The sequence below is a fragment of the Anguilla rostrata genome, chromosome 13, assembly GCF_018555375.3.
Source record: "Anguilla rostrata isolate EN2019 chromosome 13, ASM1855537v3, whole genome shotgun sequence".
NCBI lineage: Eukaryota > Metazoa > Chordata > Actinopteri > Anguilliformes > Anguillidae > Anguilla > Anguilla rostrata.
Window position 1 is genome coordinate 23624490 of NC_057945.1, and position 14026 is coordinate 23638515.

General features: G+C 38.1%; 2 protein-coding genes across 5 annotated transcripts in view; both read left to right on the forward strand.

Moving 5' to 3' along the window:
- Positions 1–1467: 1467 nt before the first annotated feature.
- On the forward strand, positions 1468–9467 carry hrh1 (histamine receptor H1). The gene is made up of 2 exons (XM_064306057.1): positions 1468–1642; positions 7092–9467. Exon 2 carries the CDS (start codon positions 7202–7204, stop codon positions 8783–8785), a length of 1584 nt encoding a protein of 527 aa, XP_064162127.1. The 5' UTR covers positions 1468–1642; positions 7092–7201; the 3' UTR covers positions 8786–9467.
- Positions 9468–11648: 2181 nt separating this feature from the next.
- atg7 (ATG7 autophagy related 7 homolog (S. cerevisiae)) overlaps positions 11649–14026 on the forward strand; it is a 45102-nt gene continuing 42724 nt past the window's right edge. For 2 of the 4 annotated variants that reach the window (XM_064305362.1, XM_064305364.1), the window contains exon 1: positions 11649–12443. The gene's annotated coding sequence lies outside the window, so the exon portion shown is untranslated. Of the gene's footprint in view, positions 12444–12474; positions 13868–14026 lie in introns of those variants that run through there. The other 2 variants (XM_064305365.1, XM_064305363.1) reach the window with 2 other exon arrangements.

Sequence of the window (14026 nt, forward strand, 5' to 3'; positions counted from 1 at the left end):
GGAAAGAGTCTTCCCCAAACTGCTGAAGAATAGCATAATGTCTAGAATGTGATTGCATGGCGTCGCATTAGGATTTGCCTTCACTGGAACTAAGGGGCCAAGCCCAAACTATAAAAAAACAGCCCCAGACTAAGGGGTGTCCAGATACATTTGGTCATATAGTGTAGCTTGCCAGGACAGCAGAGGCAGAAACTTTGGGGGTTTCCCAGACCTGGCTTGATACGGGCTAGATACATCTAGTTTGTAGGTAAACTGAGCACTAGGTACTTTTAGTGGTAGGAAAATGGTGAGCATTGTAGGGCTGAATGGCCTGTTCTCATCATTATGTTATGTTATGTTATTTTATGTTAAACACCCTGTGATTTGACAATGATCTTGTTTAATGAGAGGTGTCATGAGTATGCATTTCCCATTTCTCTGATATGGGCATATATGTCTGCACCATTCACATCTCACCCTCATGAACATTGACAATCAAGTTAATTTAACCCCAAACCACTTACTTCATAGTTCACTTGAAGGTAAACTTAGCCACACATTTTAAAAGAATATACAGACATCACATGCTTTAACAGTACACTTACAAACAGTACATTTACAATCTTCTAAGGCAGCATTTAGACTAATTTACAGAAAGACTGGCCCTCAGCAACCCACCACAGTGACCTGCTAAGTGATGAGCACATTTTGTCAGCACTAAAGTCATGTATCAAATAGTATAATTTAGAAACAGTGTGTATTGGATCCATTTGTGTTATTCTAGCAATGCCAAGAGCGACTTTTGGCCACTTAAAGTATATTTTGCCTTGCATAATGAATCAACAAATCAACTTACACATTTCATTTATGCTCACAGTTGTTTTCATTTTTATGTTCTTGTGAAATCAGATAAAATTTAGGCCTATTTTAAATGCATTAGATATGACAAATGTAGCATGCAAAAATGTACCACTGACAATAAACATGACACTCTTACATACAATGTTTAGAAGCGTGCCTTCAAAAACCAAAGAAGTTCAAATTATGCTTCATTTTTTCTCACGCAGAATATTTTGTGAATAACTGATTAACACTTGTATTACTGGTTTTACCAAAGGTTTTAAACAAAGCACACAATACTGCCCGAATAGCTTAATAATGTTAACATCGGTGAGGCAGGTTAAGCATTGTTTGTGCCCAGAATCATAATGGCAATTATTGTCTAAAAAAACAAAAACGCGCAACTATTATTCAAAATTAGTCAGGTTCAAATTATTAAAGGGCGCACCGTACATGATAAAACACGATTGTCATGTAAAATAAGGATTGCTGAAAATGACTATGACTTGCCTGTATACATATTAGATACAAGGAGGAAAACCATTATTTTACTAAAACGACATTGGAACGTTTTATGAGCTGTGGGTCATTGCGAAAGTGGGTGTGAACGTTTAGCCTACAGTAGCTACGACATTTCGTAGCCTTGAATCTCAGTGTAGCCTACTTGAACCAGTTGACGTTTTTCGCATTGATGCTGACATACTCGATGTTGTCCTGTCCGGATCGGATGGTCTCGACTCCGTTCCAGCAAGTTTCAAGACTGCATAGTTTATCGTCAGTTGATTTTTCTGGGATTTGTATGGTCATTCAACTGGAATAAATTGTGAGTATTATCGCGTATGTCCAACTTTTGTCAAGTGCGCAATGAAGTATTTAGGTTGAATAAATTATATATTGACAGATGCATGAGAGATACAATGCGAGCTACAAGTGTTTTTGATTTATTAAAGATTGAATTCAATCCGAGGGTTTTTGACATAAATGGCATAAACGTTTTTTAAGAAATTGCTATGTTAGAGTTATTAGCGTTCTTAGACACTTAATATGCGATGCTGTACATACTGAATGTGTAGCTTGTTCAACAGGTGTCGGCATTGTGGGAAACCTAATGTAGCCCGTTCGTTTTGCGTGATGCTTTTCACGTTAATGATATTGGTAATTTAACATTGTACGAACAATTAAAAAAAACAAAAAACGGTTCCGCTTTGAAAAAACAAAAAAAAACAAAAAACAATTGTTTCTGATGTATTATACTGCTTGCATTCCTTGCCGGCCACTTCAGTGTATAATTCAAACAGGATCTTGCTAAAGGACTCATTTTGGCAGATCCCCTTTGAGTGGTATTAGTCTGTATTCATGTTATTTTCTTTGAGGAAGTAACAGAGCTGTGACACTAGAGATTGCTCAGATTTGTGTAGAACACATGTATCTGAATCTGGACTTTTAAATCACTTTAAAATGTATAGAGTGAGAAACGCAAGATGTGTTTATCATTTACCTTGTAGATATTCGCTCTTAGGGCAGGTGGTTTCATGTATAAACTTGTAAAGTGCATACCTTCCATCAGTTATAACAAGCATTTAATCACAATGTAATGAACTATCTGGATTTACTTTTACAATGTTGTTGACAGAAGCTTGGTGACAACAGAGATGGCCCTCGCGAGCCTATGTGAGGCAATAAAATACAAATAACATTTACCTTTCATGTTTTTTTGATCTAAGATATGGGAATCCCAATTTAAACATGAGGGACATTTCAGTTATGATTTTGGTTTCAAACATAACAACAAGCCATGGACCATTAGTCAGCTGAATATTTTAAAATCCCAATGGAATATCTAAGCTATAGATCCTGTGTGTGAATAGTGAAAATGTCAAGGCAATTGCTGCATGTGTCTGTTTTTCATTATAAATAATTAAACCAAAATGCCCTCAGCCCTCATTTCCATTCTGTATAAAACACCTGTAGCTATATTTTGCTGCAGCATTCAGTCATGTTTTCCTGAAGTGGAACATAAGTATCTTTCTTCCACCCAAGGCATACATCCAAATGGGACATGCTATTCATTATTTAAAGTTATTGCCAGTGGCTGTAGTACATAGATGCAAATATGTGTTATAAATTCAATGAGTGCAATGGGAAATTATCTTCAATTCTATATCCAAAGTAAATACAAATATTTGGAATGATGCTCTATAATAAATGTATTTGCAGAAACTGATAATATAAAAATGTTGATTCCAGAGAGCTAACCTTTGGAACACAATTGAAATCCAGCTAGTAGCCAAGAGCTTTTGAAAGGCAGAGTCTCGTGTAAACTCACTTGTTGCACTTATGGATTGTTTACTGTGAACGGAACTGTTTGGGAAAAGAAAAAATACATTATTTAAAAGCTTAAATATAGGTAGGATATTGATTAAGTTTTTTTTTTTTTTTTTTAAATCTGATTAACCCCAATTTAATTCATTTCCATTCTGGCAGAATAAAAATGTGAGAGCTCTGGAATTGTACACTTCTCACATGAAATATATGTATTAACACAAGACAAAGACAACTGGGCTTAAACTGTAGGAATATTTATGATCTTGTTTTTGTCTTAACCATAATTATTTAATGTGGCCATATCCCACACTTATTCTTTTCTGAAAAGTATTTCTGAAATCAAATTGTGAAGACATTTCTACAATTAATTTTGATTTTTTACTCACAAAACCTGGTATTGTCAAAATGGCACCAATATCATCAATCAAAACTAGTGTGTTTAATGAAATTGTGGCTTCTGAATGTTTATTGTAGATACTAATCCATAACCAGATACATACTGCTGTGGGGGAATTAGTTGTTTTTATGGCATTACATTACATGGCAATCACTTATCAGCATTCTTATCTAGAGTGATATAAAGTGATATACAGTAGTTGGAGAAGATCATTGTTACTCTCAAGATTACAAAATGTGGTATCACCAAGATGAAGCAGAGGACTACTTATAGTCAATAAGTGTAAGGAAGAGAGGCCAACTTGTAATCAATAAGTGTAATGTAATCCTTACAAACAACCATCTGCATTGTAACACAAGAAGGGTACAATTAGAAAGGTACTGTATCTTCACATAAACACAGATGGCATAATGAGAGCTGGCCATCGAGCCCATCAAGACTCATCATTAACTTATAAACTACAGTATCGAACACTGCATCAAGCTGTGTCCGTCATGTAGTGGAGGCAGCTCAAGGCCTCCGCCTCCACTGCATGATGTGACAACCTGTTTCATGCATTGACAACTCTCAGTGTAATTAAACACATCCAAATATTCCTAAACATACAATAGTTCACACAGTGCTCAATGATTTATATAATACTTTTGATATGGTATTTTGCATCTGCATTTACATACTGTATGTTGTTAATTCAGTGCACAAGACTGAAGGTCAAATTTATGCAATGGCACTACTTGCACAGCATACACAACTGACACATGCATGCACTCTTTACAGTTGATCTTATCATGGTAGTTTCTCTTGGCTGGGACCATGCTTTTAATTAAAATTATACATTTGCTTGAAGACTGCGCTCATCATTTTCAATTTTTCTTTGATGCTTTTCTTTAATCATTTATTTTCTGAAGGTATGTATCAGAATAACCTCGCTGTAGTTTATTAACAATATTATGATGTAATTTAGTTAATAAATTTGATTATTTACTGTTTCCCTTTGTTCCTTACTAGTGTTTTTAGAATAAATTTAAAAAAAACACACTTAATAAAGATACAACATTGTCATGTAAGGGGTAGTTCTTTCTGTCACACATCATTATACTGATAAAGATCTGTAGTTATGTCAGGAAAAATCTTGAGATTCAAAAGTTAATTGTAAAATGGGGCCGTCTGGGTAGTGTAGAGGTATAAGCACTCGCCTACCACCACAGAGCACCGGGTTCAATCCCCGGCAGCGGTACTTCCGGCTTGGTCAGACGTTCCTATGAACACAATTGGCAGTGTTCGCGGGTGGGAAGCCAGTGAGGGTATGAGTCCTGCTCGTTGCATTAGCGACTCCTACTGGTTGGTTGGGGTGCCTGTTCAGCAGGGAGGGGATCTGGGGGAGATAGCGTGAACCTCCTCGTGCGTTACGCTCACCCAGTGGAACTCCTTGCTGTCAGGTGAAAAGAAGCGACTGGTGACTCCACATGTATCAGAGGGAGCATGTGGTAGTCTACACCCTCCTCAGACTGACAGAGTATAACAGAGGATCCTCCTGACAAAGGATAGTGCATTGACCAGGACTGTGATACACATGGGGAATAGGTATAACGACTAAATTGGGGAGAAAATGGGAGAAAAATGGCAAAAAAAAAGGTTAGAATAAAAAAAATAGTTCTTCCAGCTACCTGTAAATTCTTTAAAGTGGGATATAAATAATGGAGAAACATAATTAATGCTTTCATGCAGGTGTACATAGATGAGGAAAAATGTAATATGGTCAGATGAGTCATCCTTCACCATATTCTCGACAAGTGGGCAAGTGCATGTGTGGGGTACACCATGAGAATGGTACAGGTCTGCATGTTTGACCCCTACAGTGAGGGGGTCCGGTGGCTCTATTATGCTGTAGAGAGCATTTTCCTGGCATGGTTTGGGTCCACTTGGCCCCTTAGAGGGAAGGGTCACTGCAAATCAAGACAAAGTTATTCTGAGTGATCTCCTTTATCCTAAGATGAAACATTTCTATCCTGATGGGAGTGGTTTCTTCCAAGATGACAATGTCCCCAACCACAGGGCACAAGGGGTCACTGAATGGTTTGCTGAGTATGAAAATGATGTGAATCATATGCTATGGCCTGTGCAGCCACCAGATCTCAACCCAGTTGAACACCTATGGGAGATTTTGGACCGACATGTTAGACAGCACTCTCCACCACCATCATCAAAACACCAAATGAGGGAATATCTTTTGGAAGAATGGTGTTCCATCCCTCCAGCAGAGTTCCAGAGACTTGTAGAATCTATGCCAAGGTGCATTGAAGCTGTTCTGGTGACTCATGGTGGCCCAACACCTTACTAAGACACTTTATGTTGGTTTTCACTTTCATTTGTCACCTGTCTATATATACATTATTTTTTTTTTTTTTTGGCTTGTATGCTTAATTTTATATTACTGATGGTCACTCCAAAAACAACAAAGGAGGAAAGAGCAATGATAAAAGTTTTAAGAGTACTAAACTTCTTTAAGCACAGTTTCCATAATTTGTCCAGAGACTACATAACACACATACACACACACACATATATATAATCTTGAAAATATAAATTTATTAGAGCTCAATTTCCGTTATGAAATATGTTTTTGAAATTATTCTGTCTCTTGAATGAATCTCAAACGTACTTTTGATTAGACCACACGGGCTAAAAATTTAATCATTAAAACTGTCTGCCTCCCCAGTACCCCAGTAGTAGTCAAGTAAGCTTGGAGTCACTTGTGTCTCTAACAGAAGGTTCCCATAGCAACAGAAAGGACTCATATCTTCGGGACTGCTGAGTGTGACCTTTCTCTTTTGTAGCCACAGTGATTTCATTAATTTATATAATTCCATGTATAATCTGTTAGGGATAACTGATTACAATTATTCTTAATACTACAGAGTAATTTTCACACAATGATTTATTCATTCACATGAAATTCATAGGCACATAGGCTCATTTTAAGAAAAAGAGAATGCTTCAAATACTCTGTCACATATTCCCTATTATAGTCTCATTCTATACAAACTGAACATTGCAGATAAGTAATTGATAAAGATGGAAAATTATGAAGGGATATATATATATAAAACATACTATTTAACATTCATGTATGTGAATGGTATTTAATGTATTTAGTATTCAACTATGGTTTCTGTGTTCATATCAAAATGAGGAGACACCAGACTGGAGGACAACTGAAAGAACTTTGACAGTTGCCCTCTCTTCAGGGCTCTCTTCTAAATCAAAACATATGACTCCTTGGGGGTTTAACTTAAGGGGTAGATTTATTACAGTTTACAGTCTGTTTAAACATAGTGTTTCACATTTAGATAGTGAACTCGCCACACAACTTTCATAGCACATTGATTTTAATTGGAAACTATTTAATGGGTCTTACACATTTGCAGAGCAATTATCAGTAGTTAAAATGCATACACCAGCTGTATATGTGTGTGTATATATAGCTTTTTTTATATGGGTACATGATGACCACTGTCTCACTAAATTGTTGTACTTCCTTTTTTTTTAGGTATTTTTCAGGAGGTCCCAGAAAAACAAAAAATCCAAGACAGGATGCATTTGGCCATCCACAACTGACACCATGTGAACGAGCTATTTCACGAGGTGGATATTTCACTAATGGAAAGCTCATCCAAAATTTTCTTTTTGGACAGTATATCAAACAACACTTTGAAGAACCAGTTTGATCCTGAAGGGAGAGCATATACCAATTCAACTGTCTCTTTCCAACACCAAATAAACAGTGTCCTCCTTGGACTGTTTCTTAGCACAGTGGTACTGCTGACAGTGATCATGAACATCATGGTCCTTTATGCCGTGAAGAAGGAACGGACACTGCACACAGTGGGGAACCTCTACATCGTGAGTCTCTCTGTGGCAGACCTGATTATCGGGGCCACAGTGATGCCTCTTAACCTGGTTTACTTGTTAGAGGACGAGTGGAACCTTGGGCATATAGTTTGCAAATTCTGGCTGGTAATGGACTATGTTGCCAGCACCGCCTCCATTTTCAGCCTGTTTATCTTGTGCTTGGATCGTTACCGTTCTGTGCGCCAGCCCCTCAGGTACCTCAAATATCGGACCAGGGGCAGAGCCAGCATGATGATCTCAGGGGCCTGGTTTCTCTCCATGATGTGGATCATCCCAATTTTGGGCTGGCAGGCCTTCTCTGAAGCTGGCCCGAAACCAGAAGTGGAAAACAAATGTGACACAGACTTCCAGTTTGTCACGTGGTTCAAAGTCCTGACGGCCGTCCTGAATTTCTACATCCCCTCGTTGCTGATGCTATGGTTTTACAAACAGATTTACAAGACTGTGAGGCGACATTACCAGCAAAGGGACGACATCAACAAGACCATCCGCTTCTCTGACAAAAGTGGGATTTCTGATATCCCACCGAGGAAACATAGCACTCTACCAGCTTATACAAATGCTGAAGGCTCAGTAGATCAGTACAGCTTAGAGCAGCCATATTACTTAAAGCATGCTATTGCAGAACAAATGCATGACTCTTGGGTGGAAAAACAAACAAACAGAGGTTTCCATCAGGCTACATTTTTCACTGTCACAAAACATAAAACACCAGTGAAAAAGGCAGGAGAGTGCACTCCATCTTCACAAGAAGACCACGCAGCTCCTGACACTCCTCTGAAACTGACATCCCTGCCCATTGGCTTCCTGAAGTCAGACAATGACAATGTCCAAACAATGTTCTTGTCACTGAACGACTGCAACTTGTCAGTGCCGAACTCTGTAGTCAGCGTCTGTGAGATAACACACTTACCCGATGTTCAAAACTATGCTTCGATTTTATGTAATGACGACTTCTCACATCCAGTGGACTCCCCTTGGCCTCAAGAGACTGAGCCGAAGCTGGACTCGGCGAACGCGGTGACACTGAAGCAATCTTGGCAGAGGTTCTGCACGCAGTCCAAGCAGTGCATCCATAGCCTTCGCATCCGGAAAGAGCGCAAAGCAGCCAAGCAGCTGGGTTTCATCATAGCTGCATTCATGGTCTGCTGGATCCCGTACTTTGTCACCTTCATGGTGATGGCCTTCTGCAAGACCTGCGTTCATCACGACCTGCACATGTTCACCATCTGGCTGGGCTACTTCAACTCCACACTCAACCCTTTCATTTACCCGCTCTGCAATGACAATTTCAAACGGATTTTCAAACGCATACTTCACATTCACTTGTGAGGACTGGTCAAGCATGCAGCTGAACTTGCAATGCAGAAGCTGTGTGTCCTGCCGATCATCATTCTCTTCGTTTCCATGCCTACTGTGGTTGTAATATCTCATTGTACTTATCATAAAAATAAAACATGATACCTGCTTACAGCAGTAACATGCTTTGTAGGTTGTATATTCCAATGAATCGCTTTTATCCATGTCAGATCATCCCTAATCCCTAAGGTTATTTAAATTCCTTATTTTCTAAGGCACCCAGGATGCAATACATCTTCAAAAATGTTATTATTTGTATAAATGATGGGCTGACACAAATAATATACTTACTTTGTATTCTATGTTCAGTGTTTTTCGAATGATCTCATTTGTATTTTTAAGTACAGAACAAACTAAATTTAAATGAGATGATGATTAATCTCTTTGAATGCCTGAAGGGCAAATAAAAAAAAACTGAAAACAAACACAAAACAAATCATATTCAAACTGATATCATACACATTGCATCAGTTCATCATTATTATTCTTTTTTTTTAAACTGGCCTAAAGAACTTTACAACCTTTAAATGTCATTTGAGATGGGACTGCTCTGACACATTAATTAACATTTCAATACCTTTCTATTTTAGACTAAATACAGCTTTTGTGATAGATGGTGTTAATAAAAAATCCATAAATGAGCTTAGACCTCAAACAGTTATATCGACCTTTATTGCATGTTGTCATTTAAATACATTTTGATCTGCCCCAACACCCCCCCCCCACACACACACAACACAAAGTGCTTTCCCCCAATGAAGAGTGAGTAACATTAACTTGTTCGAAAGTTGTTGTTCCGCAGAAAGCCCAGTACTGTGGAACCTTTCAAGGAAGCAGGTGTGGCAATCCTAGTTTCAATACCGCCCACCCAGTTTATATGGATTCTATCCCCCACCTATTTCCACTGATTACCCTCACTCACAGCACAGATGCAGTTGTTGCATATTTGTCACACTTCAATCTGAAAAATGTTATATTACAACAATGGGAATCTGAGTAAACACAAAACAAAACACACGTTTTAATTATTATTTCATTTAATGAAAAAAGTAACCAAACACCCATATCACCCATGTGAAAAAAAGAATTGCTCCCTTAGTTATTCAATCAACCAATGAAGAAATTGAAGTCAAAGTCCTGAGTTGAACCTAATAGTGACATTGTGGCAGAACCTGAAACGAGCATTTCATATTCGTAAACTTACCAATTTGTCTGAATTAAAGCAGTTCTGCAAGGAAGAGTGGGCTATTGCTCCACAGCGATGTGAAAGACTGATATCAAATAATCGGAAGCATTTGGTTGCAGTTATTGCTGCCAAAGGTGGTGCAAGCAGTTATTAGGTTTAAGGGGGCAATTACTTTTTTCACATGGGTGATATGGATGCTTGATAACTGTAATTAAATACATGAAATAACAATTTAAAATATGTATCTTGTGTTTACTCAGGTTCCCTTTGTCTACAATCTGAAACCATTCAGTGTGAAAAATTCGCAGTAATAAACAAAATCAGGAATAGGGCATATACTTTTCCACAGAACTCTATGCTTATCCCAGCTTAAGTGATTTTACTATTGAATGAAACTTGTTTAAAAATTTGCAGGTGCACATTGGCATGTTTATGTAATCCCAATTTACACAGACTTCTTTGAATTCCAGTATAAACAAAAACATCATCAGGGTTAGCTCTCATCATGCGTGAGTAACCTAGTCCTATTTATAACAGTTTCACTGTTGGATTTAGCTGACAAATATGGTCATGGAAAATAACATTCCTATAAACATAGACCAGAGATTCTCCAAAATTTCCTCTTCCTCCTCCTCTTACACCTCACCCTTACATTACATTGTATTCAGTGAGCTTGCAGATGATGATGATGATGATGATGATGATGATGATGATGATGATAATAATAATAATAATAATCATCATCATCATCAAATAGGCCTATAAAACAATAATACATAAAACAACTCATGGAGTCGAATAGCTCGCTAGTATCCATAAAGCTAACTAAAACCGTAAAGCATGCTACAATAATTCTAAAGTTGTTATCTAGGTAATAAAGAGTGCCAAGGAATGGGAGTATGGGACTACAGAAATTAAAGATTAATTTCAAGATTATTTATTGAATCCAAGAAATGGATACTCAATCTCTATCAGAATATGGAGATTGTATTTCTCTCTTTATTCAGTTTAGATATAGTTATGTTCACCATTTTACTAAACTGCTACTGTAGGCTATGTTATTTGGCTGGTTTGAACACAGAGTGCCTTGTGCTACCTTACAGGTCAAGATTATATATATATATATATATATATATATATATATATATATATATATATTATTTTTACAAAAATTTTAAGAGCATTGCTTAAGACCTGTTTCCCCGTTTCTGTCCTTGCAGCCAGGAGATTTTATTTATTTACTTATTTCATTCACTTTTTTAGAATTGTCCTCTCCATGAGTCCTGCATTTTTGTATTTTAAATTCATTAAAACACAATCTGACCTGCAAGTCAAATTTAAGGGGTTGCAAGTGTGGCTTGAATAGAAAACAGCTTAAACATCTGGGCGGCATGAGTGAGTTTGAGGGCCCCTGACATAGACTACAAGCCAAATCAATACGAGACACATTAAAGGGAAACCATCGTCCTTAACTATCATTCCTAAATAAACGACACACACAATATTTGCCTCATTAGTACAGCACAGAGATCGTCATGGTTCACGAACTTTATTAGAGATACAAAGCGAGCCGTACCACAGACGCTGGCTGTATTGGCATCATCGGCAGTGCTTGAAATGTGGCCCAACTAGAAAGTCCACTTCGCATCTTGTGGAAAGAATTGACTTCCTTGACATTCTCAGAGCAGACAATCTCAAAAAGGCAAAACGAACAGAACAGAGATTTCGTTGCATGGATAATCATTTGGTATCAGACATAACTAGACGTCAGTTTGCCAGCCTGGTCAGTGCTGCAAGAGTTACATGGCTCTCCCCGTTCCCACGTCGTTGTTTGTGTTCGCTAAAGCCGTGGGGGGACTTCAGGCTTAGGCAGTTAGCAAACTGTCGTTACTCGGCGTCAGCATGAAAAGGAGTGGTGCATATAGATTGTTGTCGGTTTTTTCGTGCCTCGTAGTTTTTGTGTTCCTGTTTTTATTCTGGTTTTTTGTATTTTATTCAATGACGATGGCACCGTGAACATGTCTAAACTGTATTTTGCTTGTTAAAGTGCTATCATAGTAGCGCCTTGCTGCCGGGATGTCTGACGTGATAATTTATCAAACTTATTTGGCTACCGTCATTATTTAACCTTGAAAATGCAGCTGGTTACAATTTAACATTTTTTATTAAATGTATGATTGAAACGTCCCTGGTCGTGATAGTAAATCAACTCGGATAATGTTAGTTCCGCAACTTCGCTAGGGCTAGCTACATGCGCTATCGGTCACTCCTAGTAAGCTACATAGCACGACTTGCTGTAGTTCCAAGCTGAGGTCGTGCGACACCTCCTCAAGCCACACGCTTCTCGCTAAGCGCATGACTGCATATTTACGTCACAACGTACATATCTACGTCGGACGTCATTGACAAACACGGCCAGTCACCGAATCAGGAAGCAAGGTCTTGGTAAGTTACAGTAAATACACATGCAGAAGAATTCATTACAAGTTTTGGGACATATAGCGCTTGTAGATTCTGCGCAACTAAGTTAATTTTTTTTGGTGGAAGCAGAGTGACCGTTATACTGTTTGTTATTACAACGAATGCTTCTTTTCTTATCGATCATTGCACGTTTTTTTAAAAGCGACACATAGCTACTTAGGTTTGCTAGCTAATATTAGCTACCTAGTAATGCAGTACCACTTGGTTCTGTTTATGTCGCCTTTTGTTATTGTTAGTTGCTCCTCCGACACGTAAGAATTTGGTTCTATGTTGATTGCTTGCCAGCTATATTTTTCAAAATCAGAAGACTTGTACGCACGTGATGTGGAGGAATAGTGGGAAGTGTAGTTGATGGCTATTATGGCTAGGTTTCATTGCAATAACTGCTGCACAAGTATTGGAGCAACACACATTTTATATGCTGGGTCGTTGCATTAATAAATGTAGCATCGATCACCTCATTGGTGAAACAAAGCGAATAATTTCGGTTTATGCGTGCAATTTTATATCTATAGCTTTTTTGTGCTTCTGTTGTGAATGAACGGAAGTCATGTGACATTCACAAGCTAATATTTGGTAATTCTTAAATCAGTACGCTTCAATGTAGCTAGAGATTCGATAATTTCTCTGATGAACGATTTCTCAGACGCTCCTTTTCAGAGCGAGTTAGAGTGCAAAGATCATGGATTTAAGTGTATTAATTCTATAGTGGAGACAAGACTAGTCCCGAGAGTGGCAGTAGTGCGGACTTAATTGACAACGTGTCAGCTGTCCCATTGGACATTAAACTGAATTATACAAAGCAAAATTATCCTAATGAGCATTAAACTACACTATACAAACTAGAACAGAGCTGCTGCTCTGAAAACAGAAATAATTACACCTGGTGTTAGGGATGTGTAAAGTTGTATAGTAGTAGTATAAAGTTATATTTCAAGTTGACATAATGGTCACGGCATTAGGGTGTATTCAGGGGGAGCTAGGATAATTCTAAGGGCCCTGATTGACAGGGGTCCTCAAACAATGTGTTGTAATATTGAGGATTCATGGAGTGGTGGGGCCCAACATGCAGTCTTGGCAAGAGACTCAAAATCCCTGACGGGGCCCCTAGATGTACCCATACAAGATGCATGTTCTTTTACACATTTGTTAGCATTTTTGCAATGATGTTTGTCGGAGAGTTTACAATCAGAAACAGGACCTGCACACTAAGCCAAATTGCTGCTGTTGCACTTGAGGCTGTTGGTCCATAAAGCTTAAATTCATGGTGTTTCCTCTGATCTCACACTGCATTCAGTCCAAAAAAGATGCAGAATACAGAAGTGTAGCAATGGAAATGTGACATACTGATAAGTGCTACAAATATTTTTACCAATGAATCAAACAGGGTAAGTCACCCCGTCCCGTGAAAGTTTATGAATTCATCTGTCCTCAACCATTCTGTCATAATTTGTAACAAAGAAGAATTGATAGCAACTTGCCATATATTATTATAAAGACCCTCCCTCTCCTTGTACTTCTTTTCAAAGAAACAAGGTAATAAAATG